At 33.0% G+C, this 15,455-nt stretch overlaps 1 protein-coding gene across 8 annotated transcripts in view; it reads right to left on the reverse strand.

Annotated features, from left to right (window-relative positions):
* LOC145293690 (inhibitor of growth protein 3-like) overlaps positions 1-15,455 on the reverse strand; it is a 107,844-nt gene that overhangs the window by 46,200 nt on the left and 46,189 nt on the right. For all 8 annotated transcript variants that reach the window (XM_080140100.1, XM_080140095.1, XM_080140097.1 and 5 more), the window contains one exon: positions 14,166-14,204. In XM_080140100.1, coding sequence (XP_079996226.1) covers positions 14,166-14,204 — 39 coding nt within the window. The remainder of the gene's footprint in view (positions 1-14,165; positions 14,205-15,455) is intronic.

Here is a 15,455-nt window from a genome sequence, read left to right on the forward strand (position 1 = left end):
CCTCCAAACACCCGGGCTGAAATGCTAGTTTGAAATAAACCCGAGCTGATGGTTTAATTGGAAAATGTGTGGAGGCAGTTATTTCAGATGTGGAGCAACTAAGATTGAAGAGATGGAAAGTGCAAAGAGGAAAAAGAAGGAATTAGTACGAAAAAACATTCATGTACAACATGTCATCCGTGAAATAAAAACAATGGAAAGAAGGCAAAGACATCATCATCATCATCATCATCACAACAACAACATCATCACAACAACATAAAAGGTTATCAAGTGCAAAGATGTAAACAAATAAAGAAAATAAAATGTCTGAATCTTAACGGCTGGTCTAAATATGACTTTCAGCTTTTTTACAACACTACAAATGAAACAGCAAAAGACAAAAATAACGTGTGCTATACAACATAATCGAAGTGGATATTTAAAAAAATAAAATAACAGATTTAATATAAAAAGTAAAAAAAAAGATGAAAGACTTGTTTAATGAAGCTGTACTAACAAGATCCTTTTTCTGTAACAACATCGGCAGCGTCATAGGTTTAGGGATCTGAAAGATCTTCAGTCACCAAGCATGATTAACTCAACTATAATATATGGTATAGACTTCTGGTTTGACGGATCCCAGAGAATTGATCTCGATAGATGCAACTTAACCGTGACCAACTGCGGATCTTCTGAACTTAAAAGACTTGTTCACATAGTAGGCAAAGTCACCGACAATCAGCTAAAGAGAGAAAGCAAAATTCGTCGCCTGCATCGCAGCTCAACGCTGTGATGCCGATTTCCTTATATTGAGTTTTTTTTTTACAACATCTCACTCTTACTTGACTTGAAGTGAATTTAACTCATGATGGGTTGAGCCAGCTCCTCCCCCCCTTAGCATAGGAGACCCTGAGGACAAAAGTTTTCCACAGAGTACTAACAAGATAATTTCTAAAATAAATATGAACAAAATTTGTTTCAAATTTTAACACAAGCTAATGATGATGTTTTGGCCAAGATCAAAGTGTAGTATCTGTTCTTCAGATGTTGCACTTCCATTTCTTGTTCTCTTTCGGTGGAGGAGCAGTCCTTCATGACTGAGACAATTTTTATTTTTGTACCTTTTCTCCACGTTAAAAACCGACCCTGGTGTCTAACTCTGTCCCGTGGGGAGGCATTGTAAATAGGTACAACCATTTTTTTTTTTTTGATTAATTAAAAATTGTTGCATTTTTTGTTAATTTTTTTCTTTTTCATGAACCATCCTGAAATTCTTTACACCTGTAGTTCTGTATCATATCTCTTTCCAGTAAAAAAGATAAAAAATTAAATGCCTGCCACCATTTAATTCTTCCATATAAAGCATTTATTTCTCTTTAAGAAACGGCTTCCAGAGCCCTCTCAGCCTCACTCACAGAGCTCCAAGGCTCCGCGGAGCCTACTTTGGAAAACCCTTTCTTAAAATATACAGCATGAACACAGTCAATGTACAACGGTCCGCAGCAGTTAAGATAATGATGGGTAGCTAATACTAGGACCAGCGGAAAACACTGTAGATGTGTGGATGAGAGCTAGGTTTGACGTCAGCTGTGATGGTGTGTAACCATGTCTTCAGCTGGCCTCCCAAGCGTCTTTGCAAACTTTAAAATACTTTGAGAGCTATTGCTTTGTGGATGAATTCTCTTGTGTTGCAGCATACAGCATAGCCAAATCAGTAAAGTCCTCGATTTAAAAGAGGCTGAGGGGTATGATCCTACATCAGATGCTGATTTGAGTATTAGAGACAAAATGTCTCCACAGTAATAATCTTTCTTGCCATAATTACTTTTACAAAGAAACTGAAGCAAATTACAGTTTTTAGTGTAAAAAACACACTGCGATGGTAAAAAGGAAGAAATGACTAGTCAGAATCAAATATTGATCTGTTAGAAGCAATGCTAGCATGACTAAACCAGCAAACACACTGCGTGAAAAAGCTTAAAGAAGGAGAAAATTTGAAACCGCAAACTTGGAGGATATGATGCAAACAGGAATAATCAAAGACTTCCTGCAAAGTTTTTACAATTTTTCCAGCGAACCGAGAATTCAGAATTAAGCAGAGGCAGTATAAGCTGAACACTTCTTTTTTTTTTTTTACACAGGCATCACCACATTATCAAGGCCAAGAGGCCACTCAAGGATAATGGTTAAAGAGTGTACAGTAGAAATTGGACAATATAGTAATCATTAGTAATGAAAATTCGGTAAATTTGATAACTTATATGGAACGGCTCATCAAGAACTTATTTACGTTAGAATTGAACACAACCATATTGTAGTCAGCCGGAAAGCAGGAAAACGGAAGACAATTCCACAGGCGTGCAGTTCTAAGAAAGAAGCTTTGTTCATGGAATCTACGTTTAGGTTTAGGCACAGATAAAGAGTGGGGGGAATTATTGATAGTGTTTTCAGCTAGACGAGTGTTTCTTGTGAAAGTTAGGCGAGGGGGGGGGACCATAGACTGAAGCTCAGTCAAACACTTTCCATGAAAATAACGATACATCAGAGACAAACTCGCAACATCTCTTCTGTGAGATAGAGGTTGCAGGGAAGAGAAAAGGACATCTCCTACGAGGCTACAAAGTCTATTTTGAACTCTATCAAGGCAGGACAAGTCCTTTCTAGCAGCTCCTGCCCAGATGTGGCAACAGTATTCCATCCTTGGACGTACCTGGCTCTTATATAGATAGAGAATTGCATCAGCAGTGAGATATCTACTGGATCGATAGAAAGATCCCACCATTTTTCCAGCAGCCTTGGCAACAGATTTGATGTACGTGTTCCATTTAAGATCAGGAGTAATGGTCAACCTTTTGAGATCCACAGCTCTTACAGGCGAGGTTTTACAGTAAACAAGTGCTTGATAAATCTGAACTTTCCTGCCTGTTGTGATCTCATGTTGAGACAACAGACAGGGTTGTAGATGACTGAAAGTGGCAGGCATTGTTGATTCAGACATTGATGTCATCGTATCGCGGACAATTAACATTGAACTCAAATACTTGAAGCGATCAACCCCTTCTAGAGTTTACCCAATTAAGAAACATCATACTTGTCTTGGAGGGTAAGAATCAGCACATTTCTTCACTCTGACAATTATGGCTGCTTAATAAATTGTGTAGAAACTGATGGTCTTAAGTGCTAGCTCAGGAAATGTGATGACCACAATTTAGATGTAAAACATCAAAAGTCGGATGTGAAAAGGGTCACTAAGTTATCAAGATCAAAAGATCCTCTCATCTGCACTGATTGAACTGAGAGTTATCGGCTTCAGCCAAAAAAAAAAACAAAAAACAAAAAAAAAAAAAACGGTTAAGCGTGTGTTGCTCTGAACTTCCTTGCAGGTTGGAATGCTGACAGAGGAGTAAGAATCAGTTTTTATTTTGAATAACAGATTTCAGTGGCAAAGAACCAGTCAAGTAAGAATGAACAGTAAATGGGCAAGTTTAACGTACAGTCGTAGCTAATAAAGTATGAGGCGTTAGAAAAACTTTTTTTTTTTTTTTTTAATATTTTGAAAAAAATTAATATTCACTTCTGTGAGAATTGTTGTCTTCTACCATGAAATTTTTGAACTGTTAAACACGTGTCACTCCAGATTTACTTGCGGGTTGGAATGGTGGAGTGTTTTTCTTTTGTTTTTGTTTTAATTAAAGAAATCGCAGGCAAGAATACGCAACAAAAACATTTTAAGTGTTTTTCTCGTCCTATAATTACATTGTCTATGTAATTATCAAGATATTTTCTCCTGCTTTGTACAGCATCATTAATTTTCTGGTACTTTTTACAAAGTATCGCAATATGGTTATTAATATAATAAATAGACAAACAAATGTTGACAAAAAGGTATGACAGGGCTTTACGGAAAAATTTATCTTTAGTTGACCCTTGACAACCAAATAAAAAATTTACTAGCCAAACCCACATGATTTTTAGAATATGACATCTTAGTTTTTGTGATGAGTATGTACACCATAAAGATTTTTCTGTGTGTGTGTTTTTTTTTAATAAGTGTAATTCTAAATATACAGCAAATTTTATGTTGATACTTGAAGGTATAAACATTCTAATTTCTTCAGATTTTTTTTTAAACAGCCTTCGTTAAAAAAAAAAAAGAGTATATTGTTCTATTAAACTTTTATCGTTTAAATAATTTAACTTTGTTCGTTTTATTAAAAAAAGTTGAAAAGATATTTTTCACTCAGTTGTGAGCTTTGGAAGATTGTGAGTGAAAGAAATGCAATTGTTAAAAGATAAACATTTCATTATTTCTAGTCGGCACTTTGAAAAATCACTTGCAAATGCGACTGTTTCATCCACAATGTAGAGCCCTGTATAAACAAATAAAAAAAAAAAATGAGATTGTTATGTAGTCATAGATTCAAACCAGTGGACTCAGAGCCTAAATTAAGACGTTTTTTTTTTTCAGACAAAAGCAAAGAAATATCCACTAGTCATTTATCCCATTTCCAGACCAGCAATATTAAAATTTTATGGATCTTTATACACAAAGTGGGAAAAGAGGTAATGAAAAAACAACTAGTTCGGTTTTAAAAAATTTTTTTTTTTATGGCATATCAACCATTTTTAGGTTATTTAATCGTATATTCAGTAATTTTTAAGAAACTTTTATGCTTCAAACTGTTTACATCTTCAAATATTTATTTATGGTGTTTAGTTTGGTTGTTTTGTTTTATGGCATATCAACCGTTTTCAAGTTGTTTAATGCAAAATCCAGATATTTTACTAAAAGTTTCTACTCTTCAAGTCAAACTGTCATCTAAGCTTCAACCTCTATCCCATTGCAGAAATGTTGTGTCCCTCTGTTTTACAAGTATTTTAATGGGAGATGCTCCGACGAACTACAAGCCTTTGTGCCCCCTTGACGTAAATACCCCACAACAAGCAGCAAAATTCCACCCCTATACAGTAGAGATCCTCAGATGCCAGAAAGCCTTCTACTCTAATAGTTACTTCCTCAGAACTACTAGACTTTGGAATCCTCTTCTAGGTTCCTGCTTCGCGAACTGTACTGACATGCAGAAGTTCAAGTGTAATGTAAACAGACATCTTGCTGCTCAACTCCCTACATAGTATCCCTGAAAATGATGTCCCAAATAGTAGCCTTTTACATTAAAGTGGCACTGTGCCTTGTTTGGGGTGAAAATGTAAAACAAAAAAAAAATTATTCATGCTGTTTCGATTATTTTATTTTATAGAATATCAACCCTTTTCATGTTATGACGTGAATTATGATGCAGATGATTAAAAAATATTTGTTGGTAATTTTAGATGGCGGCACACTGAATGTAAGCAATGGAGGTATCTGGCATCTACCCAGATACTAAACTAATACGTACAAGGCATGTTTGAATCAATTCCCTCTTTGTTTATACCATTACATTCAGTTATGACTGAACGAATTTGTTCAATCAGATCACAAGGTTAAGTTTGAAAAATATCCTATTATTCTGTATGTTTAGACATTATGGACATACTGTACGTGCCATTGTGTTGGAAATTCATTTTTTTTTTTCAAGATGAGAAAATAAAATTAAAAAAAAAATACAACTTTCAAGTTAATACTGAATCCAGACATTTTGCTAAAAGTTTTTATGCTTCAAGTTCTTTATATCTCCAAATATTTATTCATGGTGTTTGGGTTGATTGTTTTGTAAGAAGAAAAAAACCTTTTTGTTTTTGACTTTGCAGAACATGATTGAGTTTTGCAAATGGAAAGAAAAATAAAAACAACAACACCAATGTTTGGTGCAGTTTTGATCAGGAAACCAACATCTTCAGACATCCTGATCTGATAGCATCGAAGAGCAACTAGTTAGAATGTCTGCAATGTTCATAGCATCGGAATGTATTTTATGCCGAGTCATTTCAAATATGACTTTTCGGGTCACAATTGTGTCACATACATGCGAATTCTATTAACGAATACGTCTCTCAAAGGATGGCCACAGAAATCACCCCCACAAACAAATAGGCATGAAACAATATTTCCGCGATAACATACAAGACAACCTGTACGATATGTTAGATGCTCTAAATAGACAACACATAGTTATAAACAAAAATAACTTCAGAATCACTGTGGAAAGTGTGACACTTTTGCTACAGGCCATGCATATCTTTAGTTGGTTTAAAAAGCCATCTACGGAGTCATGCAAGGAATGGAAAGAATGACAGTGGAGAATCATGATATGGCAATCATATGTGAAGAAGATGCAACATTAGAAGGCAGAAAATGGGAACAAGCAAACGTTAAGTGACGGCAGAAGATTAAGAAATTATGAGAGAATGAAAAAAAAAAAATGTTAATCTTAAGCAAAGAGAAAAAAAAACATGGTAAGCAACAATGCAGGTTTTTATATATATATATATATATATATATATATATATATATATATACACTATTATAAGAAAAAAATTTCAATTTTATACTCAATTATAGAATTATAGATATATTAATAGCACAAAGTTTAGATAGCTCAATAGTTCAATACTAGAGCTATAAATCCTTTTATAATATATTGCTTCATGAGGAAGAGACATTCATTTTTATGCTCATTTCAAATAAAGGTCATTTTTATTAACTGTATAACTATTTCGACTATTTACTGATATTTTCATAAATAGTTCTCTGCATATGTTTTTTTTTATAATATCAGTGAGAGCACTCATCATCACTAAATATGCATAAAAACCAAAATAACACGTCACATACACCTATAGCTAGTGCCTCTCACCAACAATCCGATCTTTTTTTTTATACACGCCACATACATACTCACACATAATCATGTATATAAATGTTTGATTAGTTTTACAGTACAACTATTTCAATAAATGCACTGACCTTTTTTGATCATATTTCTGGTGTAATTTACTTTTACACGGGTACAATATTATTCATTCTTATATTTTCTGTGTTTCTCAGCCATGTAGTAATATTAAAATCTCCCACTATCCACGAGACTAACTAAAGGTCAATATAACTTTTGTCATGCATATTTGGTACTGATGAGTGTCCTTATTAGTATAAAAAAACAAAAAACAAAAAACAAAAAAAAACATATGCAAAGAACTATATCTAAAAATATCAAAAACAATTTTAGGCTTGTATAGTTAATAAAACTGAACTTTGAGATGAGTATAAAAATGGGTGTCTGTTTGCAGTGTAGCGATATATAAATTTATCTATAATTAACATTGTCATTTATTTGACAATGTATGATACATCATACTGCTTTTTATGTCAATATTTGTCTTTGCATAGGTAATATTATTAAATAAATGGTTAATATAGTCCACAGGTCTAGAAGTAAACAAAAAAATTACAATGAGAAATAATCCTGTATTGGTTTTATTTTTTATTTTTATTTATTTATATCCAGACCTGTGGACAAAATTTTATATATATATATATATATATATATATATATATATATATATTATTAGTTGAATAAGACAAATTTTCTGTGCCTATCTGGTTGGTCAACCATTCTTTCTAAAATTCGAAGAAACTTATGCAAGTAAATAAACATTTTCCGAAGAGTCATGTTCTTATTGGGAACTTTATTTCTCAATGTTTTAACAAACCTTTCATCGAATTTAATGCAAGAATTGTCACACATATATAAAGTCCGATTAAATATGGGTGACACAAATATGAATACATATTCAAAAAACTCCACCCATCATCATCATCAGTTTAATATCTGTTTTTTATGCTGGCATATGTTGGATAGCTTTTATAAATTGACATTCTAACTATTCTATCTCTGGCCAGTTCTTTATTTATTCCTCTTTCTCACAAATCCATCCTTACGATTTTCTGCCAGGTTTTCTTGCCCTCCCCCCCTCCTCAATATGAAATCTGATTGAACACAACACGTTAGGTTAGAAGATTTGCCGAACACATTTGACATTTGCAGAAGAGGTTATTCTACAGACGAATCACATGTGAACCGTTTGTCTACCTGCATAAACCATAGAAACATCAATGTCGAATTGCAAGATAAATCGTTGTAGAAACGAGTCTTGAATTGCAAGAAGGTTGACTGGTTCAGGGAAACTTGAAAGCAAGTGATCACATAAGACCATACAGAGTAGGATTTGAAGTTGGCTGCTACTCCAACTGGTCTACAGCTACTAATCAAAGAACTCTCATACATTCAGTGGCCATAGTGACCATACCAACAAAGTCTCCTTTTTAGATTATCAGATTTAAGAATGTATTTTAAGATTCACATTACACATCCGTCATATCATTCCGGTATCATTTCTTTCCATGTAACATGTGTCCTCAACCTTTACTGACCAGTTTACACATGCACGATAGACTCTTTCCTTGATTGACAGTGATAATGCTCTGCTGGTTAGTAATGACAGAAATTGCCCGAACTTATTCTATCCACTTATAAACTTTTGCAATCATATTAGCTCCTTATGTTCCAATCATATCACCTAGATCAGGGTTTCCCAAAGTGGACTCTACAGAGTCCTGGGGCTCTGTGAGTGAGGCCGAGGGTCTTTGGAAGCCTTTTCTTAAAGAAGATCAAATGTTTTATATGGAAAATTCAAATGGCTGCAGAATTTAATTATTGATCTTTTTTTTACTGGAAATAGAGGTGATACATAACTACAAGTGTAAAGAGTTTCATGATGGTTTATGAAAAATGTAAATAAAAAATATATTAACAAAAAAATGCAACAAATTTTGTTTAATCAAAAATTGTTGTATTTTGAAAAATAAAATAAAAAATAAATTAACTAACAAATACAACTTTTGTTTAATCAAAAACAAAAAATGGTTGTAAACAGTATCATTAGTGTTAAAATTTGAAATTAATGTTTTATTTATTTTATAAATTATTTTGTTAGTGATCCGTGAAAAACTTTTCACCTGCTCACAGACTCCATGCTGAAGTTTGGTAAACCCTAAACTCGACAACAAAACTTTTCAACAACCTCAATAGCTTCACATAATTCAGATACACTTTCTCCACATCTGAGTTCTCATCCACCTTTATTGTTATATACCTTTTTGCACACAAACTGGTTATTTTCTCTCAAACTTCAAGTAATTCCACTGCATGCTTTTGTGTACCCAATGCTTGCAGGTGTCACAAAAAGATTGAACTGCACTCGATTCCCTTCCATAAACTGAGCAGATGAACATTTATTTTTCCAAAGGTTTTTCAACATGACAAAAACTTATCATTTTAGTCTTAGTATTATTCCATTTCAAATGTTTACTTTCCATAATATTCCTCAAAGTTCGAGAAAAAATGTTATTTCTTGGAAAAGCCTACAATATGGTTGCCGTCAAGTCTAACGTAAACAAGTTTTTGATGAACCGTTCCATATAAGTTAACAAATTTACCGAATTTCCATTATTAACGATTACTATATTGTCCAATTTCTACTGTACATGCTTTAACCCTTATCCTCGAGTGGCCTCTTGGCCTTGATAAGGGGCGATGCCTATGTAAAAAAAGTTTGTCCGAAAGAATAATCGAAAGACAAAATGGACACAGAATATCTTACTGGAAAAAAAAAAAAAAAAAAAGTGATTCAATGAACAGATGTTGTCTAACTAAAGAATACAAGTTATCCCATAAGTTTTGTCCACATTTTAATTTATTGAAATGTAATAAGAAATGTTGGTTCTTGTCCAAAGTTCATAAAAAACAAAGTATAAAAAATCTGTTTGATGGACATACCCATGACAAAATGAAAATATCATATTCCAAAAATCATATAAACTGATCAAGTAGTTTTATTTTTATAAAAAAAAATCATTTTTAAACAATTAATGGAAATTTCTAGGTATTAGAACATAAATGTCACAAGTTTGAATTATCAAATTATCTCCCTTTGTTTTTTTTTTTAGATTGTTTTCAAAATGGCAAACAAGATAGTCGCTCTATGTTACTCATAAATTTTTTTTTAATTAAAAATAAAACTAATTGATCGATTACGATTTATCTTGCAATTCAAGACACGTCTCTACAACGATTTATCTTGCAATTCAAGACACGTCTCTACAACGATTTATCTTGCAATTCAAGACACGTCTCTACAACGATTTATCTTGCAATTCAAGACACGTCTCTACAACGATTTATCTTGCAATTCAAGACACGTCTCTACAACGATTTATCTTGCAATTCAAGACACGTCTCTACAACGATTTATCTTGCAATTCAAGACACGTCTCTACAACGATTTATCTTGCAATTCAAGACACGTCTCTACAACGATTTATCTTGCAATTCAAGACACGTCTCTACAACGATTTATCTTGCAATTCAAGACACGTCTCTACAACGATTTATCTTGCAATTCAAGACACGTCTCTACAACGATTTATCTTGCAATTCAAGACACGTCTCTACAACGATTTATCTTGCAATTCAAGACACGTCTCTACAACGATTTATCTTGCAATTCAAGACACGTCTCTACAACGATTTATCTTGCAATTCAAGACACGTCTCTACAACGATTTATCTTGCAATTCAAGACACGTCTCTACAACGATTTATCTTGCAATTCAAGACACGTCTCTACAACGATTTATCTTGCAATTCAAGACACGTCTCTACAACGATTTATCTTGCAATTCAAGACACGTCTCTACAACGATTTATCTTGCAATTCAAGACACGTCTCTACAACGATTTATCTTGCAATTCAAGACACGTCTCTACAACGATTTATCTTGCAATTCAAGACACGTCTCTACAACGATTTATCTTGCAATTCAAGACACGTCTCTACAACGATTTATCTTGCAATTCAAGACACGTCTCTACAACGATTTATCTTGCAATTCAAGACACGTCTCTACAACGATTTATCTTGCAATTCAAGACACGTCTCTACAACGATTTATCTTGCAATTCAAGACACGTCTCTACAACGATTTATCTTGCAATTCAAGACACGTCTCTACAACGATTTATCTTGCAATTCAAGACACGTCTCTACAACGATTTATCTTGCAATTCAAGACACGTCTCTACAACGATTTATCTTGCAATTCAAGACACGTCTCTACAACGATTTATCTTGCAATTCAAGACACGTCTCTACAACGATTTATCTTGCAATTCAAGACACGTCTCTACAACGATTTATCTTGCAATTCAAGACACGTCTCTACAACGATTTATCTTGCAATTCAAGACACGTCTCTACAACGATTTATCTTGCAATTCAAGACACGTCTCTACAACGATTTATCTTGCAATTCAAGACACGTCTCTACAACGATTTATCTTGCAATTCAAGACACGTCTCTACAACGATTTATCTTGCAATTCAAGACACGTCTCTACAACGATTTATCTTGCAATTCAAGACACGTCTCTACAACGATTTATCTTGCAATTCAAGACACGTCTCTACAACGATTTATCTTGCAATTCAAGACACGTCTCTACAATGATTTATCAAGACATGTGTCTGCTATGATTGAATACACCCTTCCAGTATTCCCTGTCTGTCATAGCACCCAAAAGATCTTCCTGGTAGATGAATGTATCTCTTTGTATCATATCTGGAAAAGGTTAACTTTCATGATCGATTATGAGATGATGGGTGCCTCCACAGTACCAATGATGAAACAAGTTCATCTGTGGCACGTGCACAATGCCCAACATCAATTAACACTCTACAGCTTGGAAAACTATAAATGAACTAGCAGGAAAGGAATCAAAAACCTCCACCAACAATCAAAGGTGGCATCTGCGAGCAACGGTTTGATAACTGGCTTTCTCATTTTAAAAACCTCCTTGGTAATCCCACAAATCTTCTAGACCACGTATCCCTCCCAAAAGTTCAAATTAGTGCTTTGAACATACCAACAAGAGAATGCCCCATTGCAGAGTTAAAATGTGTTCTAAAGAAGACAATGAACAATTTTCTTAGTCGAGACAAGATTCCAGCCGTCTTTCATCAATTACTTCTCAACTTGTGTAACTATGCAAAGACCAGCCATGTTTCACCAACCATCTGGCTACGATCGTAAATCATTTCCATTCCGGGTAATTTGATACTACCAATGAATTATCGCGGTATTTCGTTGCTTCCTATAGCAGCAAAAATCTATAACAAGCTTCTTCTAAGTCGAATTCGCCCTGAACTAGAGCCCATTCTACGCAAAAACCAAAATGGTTTCTGCCCAGGTCACTCAACTCTTGGACAAATCCTCACATTGCGAAGAATAATTGAGGAAATCAAATTCTGCAATAAAACTGCAGTTATTATCTTTGTGGACTTCAGCAAAGCTTTCAACTCCGTCAACCGTGAGACTATGTTTGAAATTCTTGAACTCTATGGTATACAAATAGAAATCATTGAAGCAACGAAAGTATAGAAACACACAGGCCAATGTTTTGGCCCGAGATGGTGGAACAGAACCTTTCAACATTCTGGATGATATTGCGCCTTTCCTGTTTATCATTGTAATACATCATGCGTGTCTCTCTGGATACAATCAATCACAATGGACTGACATATATCTATCTACCATCATATAAAAAAGACTGTGTGTCTGTGATTTCGTTCCTTATGGATTCCTAAATGGCTGGGACAATTTTTTTAAAGATTTCACCCAAATGTACTTTTTGTGCCGAGCAGTGTTTTTAAATAGGTTTTGTATCAGAGTATTGATAATCAAAGAAATCTGATAAAAGGAGGAACAGGCGATTTTGACTAAAGTTAATGCCTTATACAGCCTAACATCACAAGTGTATTTGAGAAGTTTTATTATTGCACAAGCGGAAAGGCCTGGCATATAAAATCAACAGTAAGTTCTTTGATGTGACAAGGACGCGTTCAAAATGAAAGTTTCTGTTTAGAGTACAATTGAACCATGATACTTGATATTTATATTTTAAACTTTAATTCAAGCCATCATATAAAAATAATTTTATAAAATCAACAGTAAGTTCTCTACAGTGCAATGTAAATTACAATGTATTGTGGACTAAATAACTGCAGGGAGGATTGAAAAACGGGCGATTTTATCGATTTTGATGACAATAAAATATGGGAGGAAGAAATGTTCATTAATCCTCATTTATTCCCAGGCGATGTTGAGTTTCCCTGCTAGTGTATGTGTGTCTATATATATATATATATATATATATATAGTCTTGGAAGCTTTTTAGCCTTTAAAATTATATAAAAAAAATTTACTTAATTTTTATATTTTTTTATCATTCATTAGAAAACTATTTAGTCAGTAAGTCATTTAATCACCTGCAAGCAATGCATCAACTTGCTCTCTTGAATTCACTGTGGTACTAATGTTAATTTAAGGGATCATCAGTTGTTTACCATGAAACACTGTTTCGGGGATTTAAAACCAAACAGTATATTAAATCATGGCTCCCCAGCAGTGTTGATCAAACACCACCTCTCTTAATCACAAGAACAAAATATATATATAGATATATGTCCAACGTTAAATTCTTGTAGTAAACGAATTATTCAAACTACTGTGCTCATCTTGAGAGTTATTCTCACAACATTTTGGTTGATGTAAGTTCCGACTTTCTTCAGGTGTATCTTGTTGAACTTGGAGAATTTTTCTGTTAAACTCTGGAATCTGTATGGCATTTCGAACAAAGCCTTTTATTTAATCGACAATAGTCGAAATTCTTCAAGTATATCTTGTCTAAATTAGAAATCATAATCAATCAAGATTGCAGAATTCATCAAGATACACCTGATGAAGGTCAGAGGTTACAGCGCCCGAAACGTGAGGACAACATTTTAAGACGAGAACAGTAATCTGAATAACACAAAGACAAATAACGTTTTAATTTTCCTTGTAAAAAAATAACACTTTATAAAATTAAATTGGTCTAAATGATATAGAAATAATATTTAATTCTATGAGATATTCTTACTATTAAATTTCAGATAATTAAAATCCAGACAGAATATATGGGATAACCTTATATATATATATATATATATATATATATATATATATAAATAAAAGTGTGATATAAACAAAATGAAATGGTGCAAAAAATAAATAAATAAAATAAAAATAAAATAAACAAAAACAAAAACAAACAAAAAAAAAAAGAAATTCTCTCAGCTCAACTCACAGGATTCTTCTGGACAAAACTTCGCCCTGAGGTAACCGTCTAAAAATCAATAAAACAAATAATAACAATAGAGAGTGGGTGAGAGGGAGGAGACACAATGTTGGGGGGAAAAAGAAAACAAAAAAAAAAAATACACAAACTGACCGTTTATTGTTAAAGAAAGCCTGGAAGAAAATCCAACGAAACGCTCGTAATATCTTGATTGGTTGAAAATTATTTAAAATGAAACGCATTTCAGCAAGGTTTCTTTGCTCCCAAACAATTTATCTTTTTTAGGTTTCAAAAGTTTTTGAGATAAGGATTGATAGTTTATATTATTTCAATTATTCAAATTACTATTATCCTCTTGATGGTTATTTTTTCACAATGCTTTGGTGAAAGAGGTTTGGTTCGCAGTTGCATGTAGGTTTTCACAGACAGATTTCCAAGTTCATAAAAAAGGTCAGAGATTACATTGTCCAGAACTTTGTGAAAAAGTGACAATCGAGATGAGGATACTAGTCAAAATAATTAAAATCTAAGTTATAGAATAATTATACTTATAAAATAAAACACATGCCAACTGAATAAACCAAGGGAGATAATTCTGAATTTTTCACTACAAAAAGATGTTAATAAATTTTCTTTGCTTTTTTATTATACGTTACTGCAATTTGCTAACCCTATCATTTATTAAGAAATGTTACTTTTTTTGTTCTAAAATACAAAATATTTTTTAATAGAAAAAAAAAAAAAAAAGGTAAAACTGAACAATTTTTTTTATTTGTGTTGACTATGCTTCTTTTCTTGTATTATTTTGTCTACATTTTGCTTAAACAAATAAACTTGCTATAACTTGCATTTTTTTTACTGAAACATAGCTTGGTACTCATGCCAGAACATAAATTTAAAATAGAGCACCTTCTCTATTTAGAAAGCCATTCTTAACACAGGGAAAAGGGAGGAACTTCACATTAAGATAGCATGTTGAATGTCAATTCCTGTAAAACAATTTTGATTTTATGAATTTCACGCTTTCATTGAATCTTGTCGTCTGACAGCTGATTGGATAATCACTTCGATATCTTCCAGCTGATTATATAACCCGACGTTAGATGCAGCTGAAACAAATACTCATAGTTTTAAATAAAAATAAGTTGTTTGGGTACAATTAAATCCTCTTAAAATCCATTTAACTGTAAATAATTTCTGATAAAACATTTAAGTATTACTCTAAATCCATCAGATGACAAAAAAAAAAAAAAAAAAAATACAAAAAAAAAAAATGAAGAACGCACTCTTTTTATATAT

Source organism: Euprymna scolopes, chromosome 15, assembly GCF_053919585.1.
Source record: "Euprymna scolopes isolate OS-2025 chromosome 15, ASM5391958v1, whole genome shotgun sequence".
Taxonomy (NCBI): Eukaryota; Metazoa; Mollusca; class Cephalopoda; order Sepiida; family Sepiolidae; genus Euprymna; species Euprymna scolopes.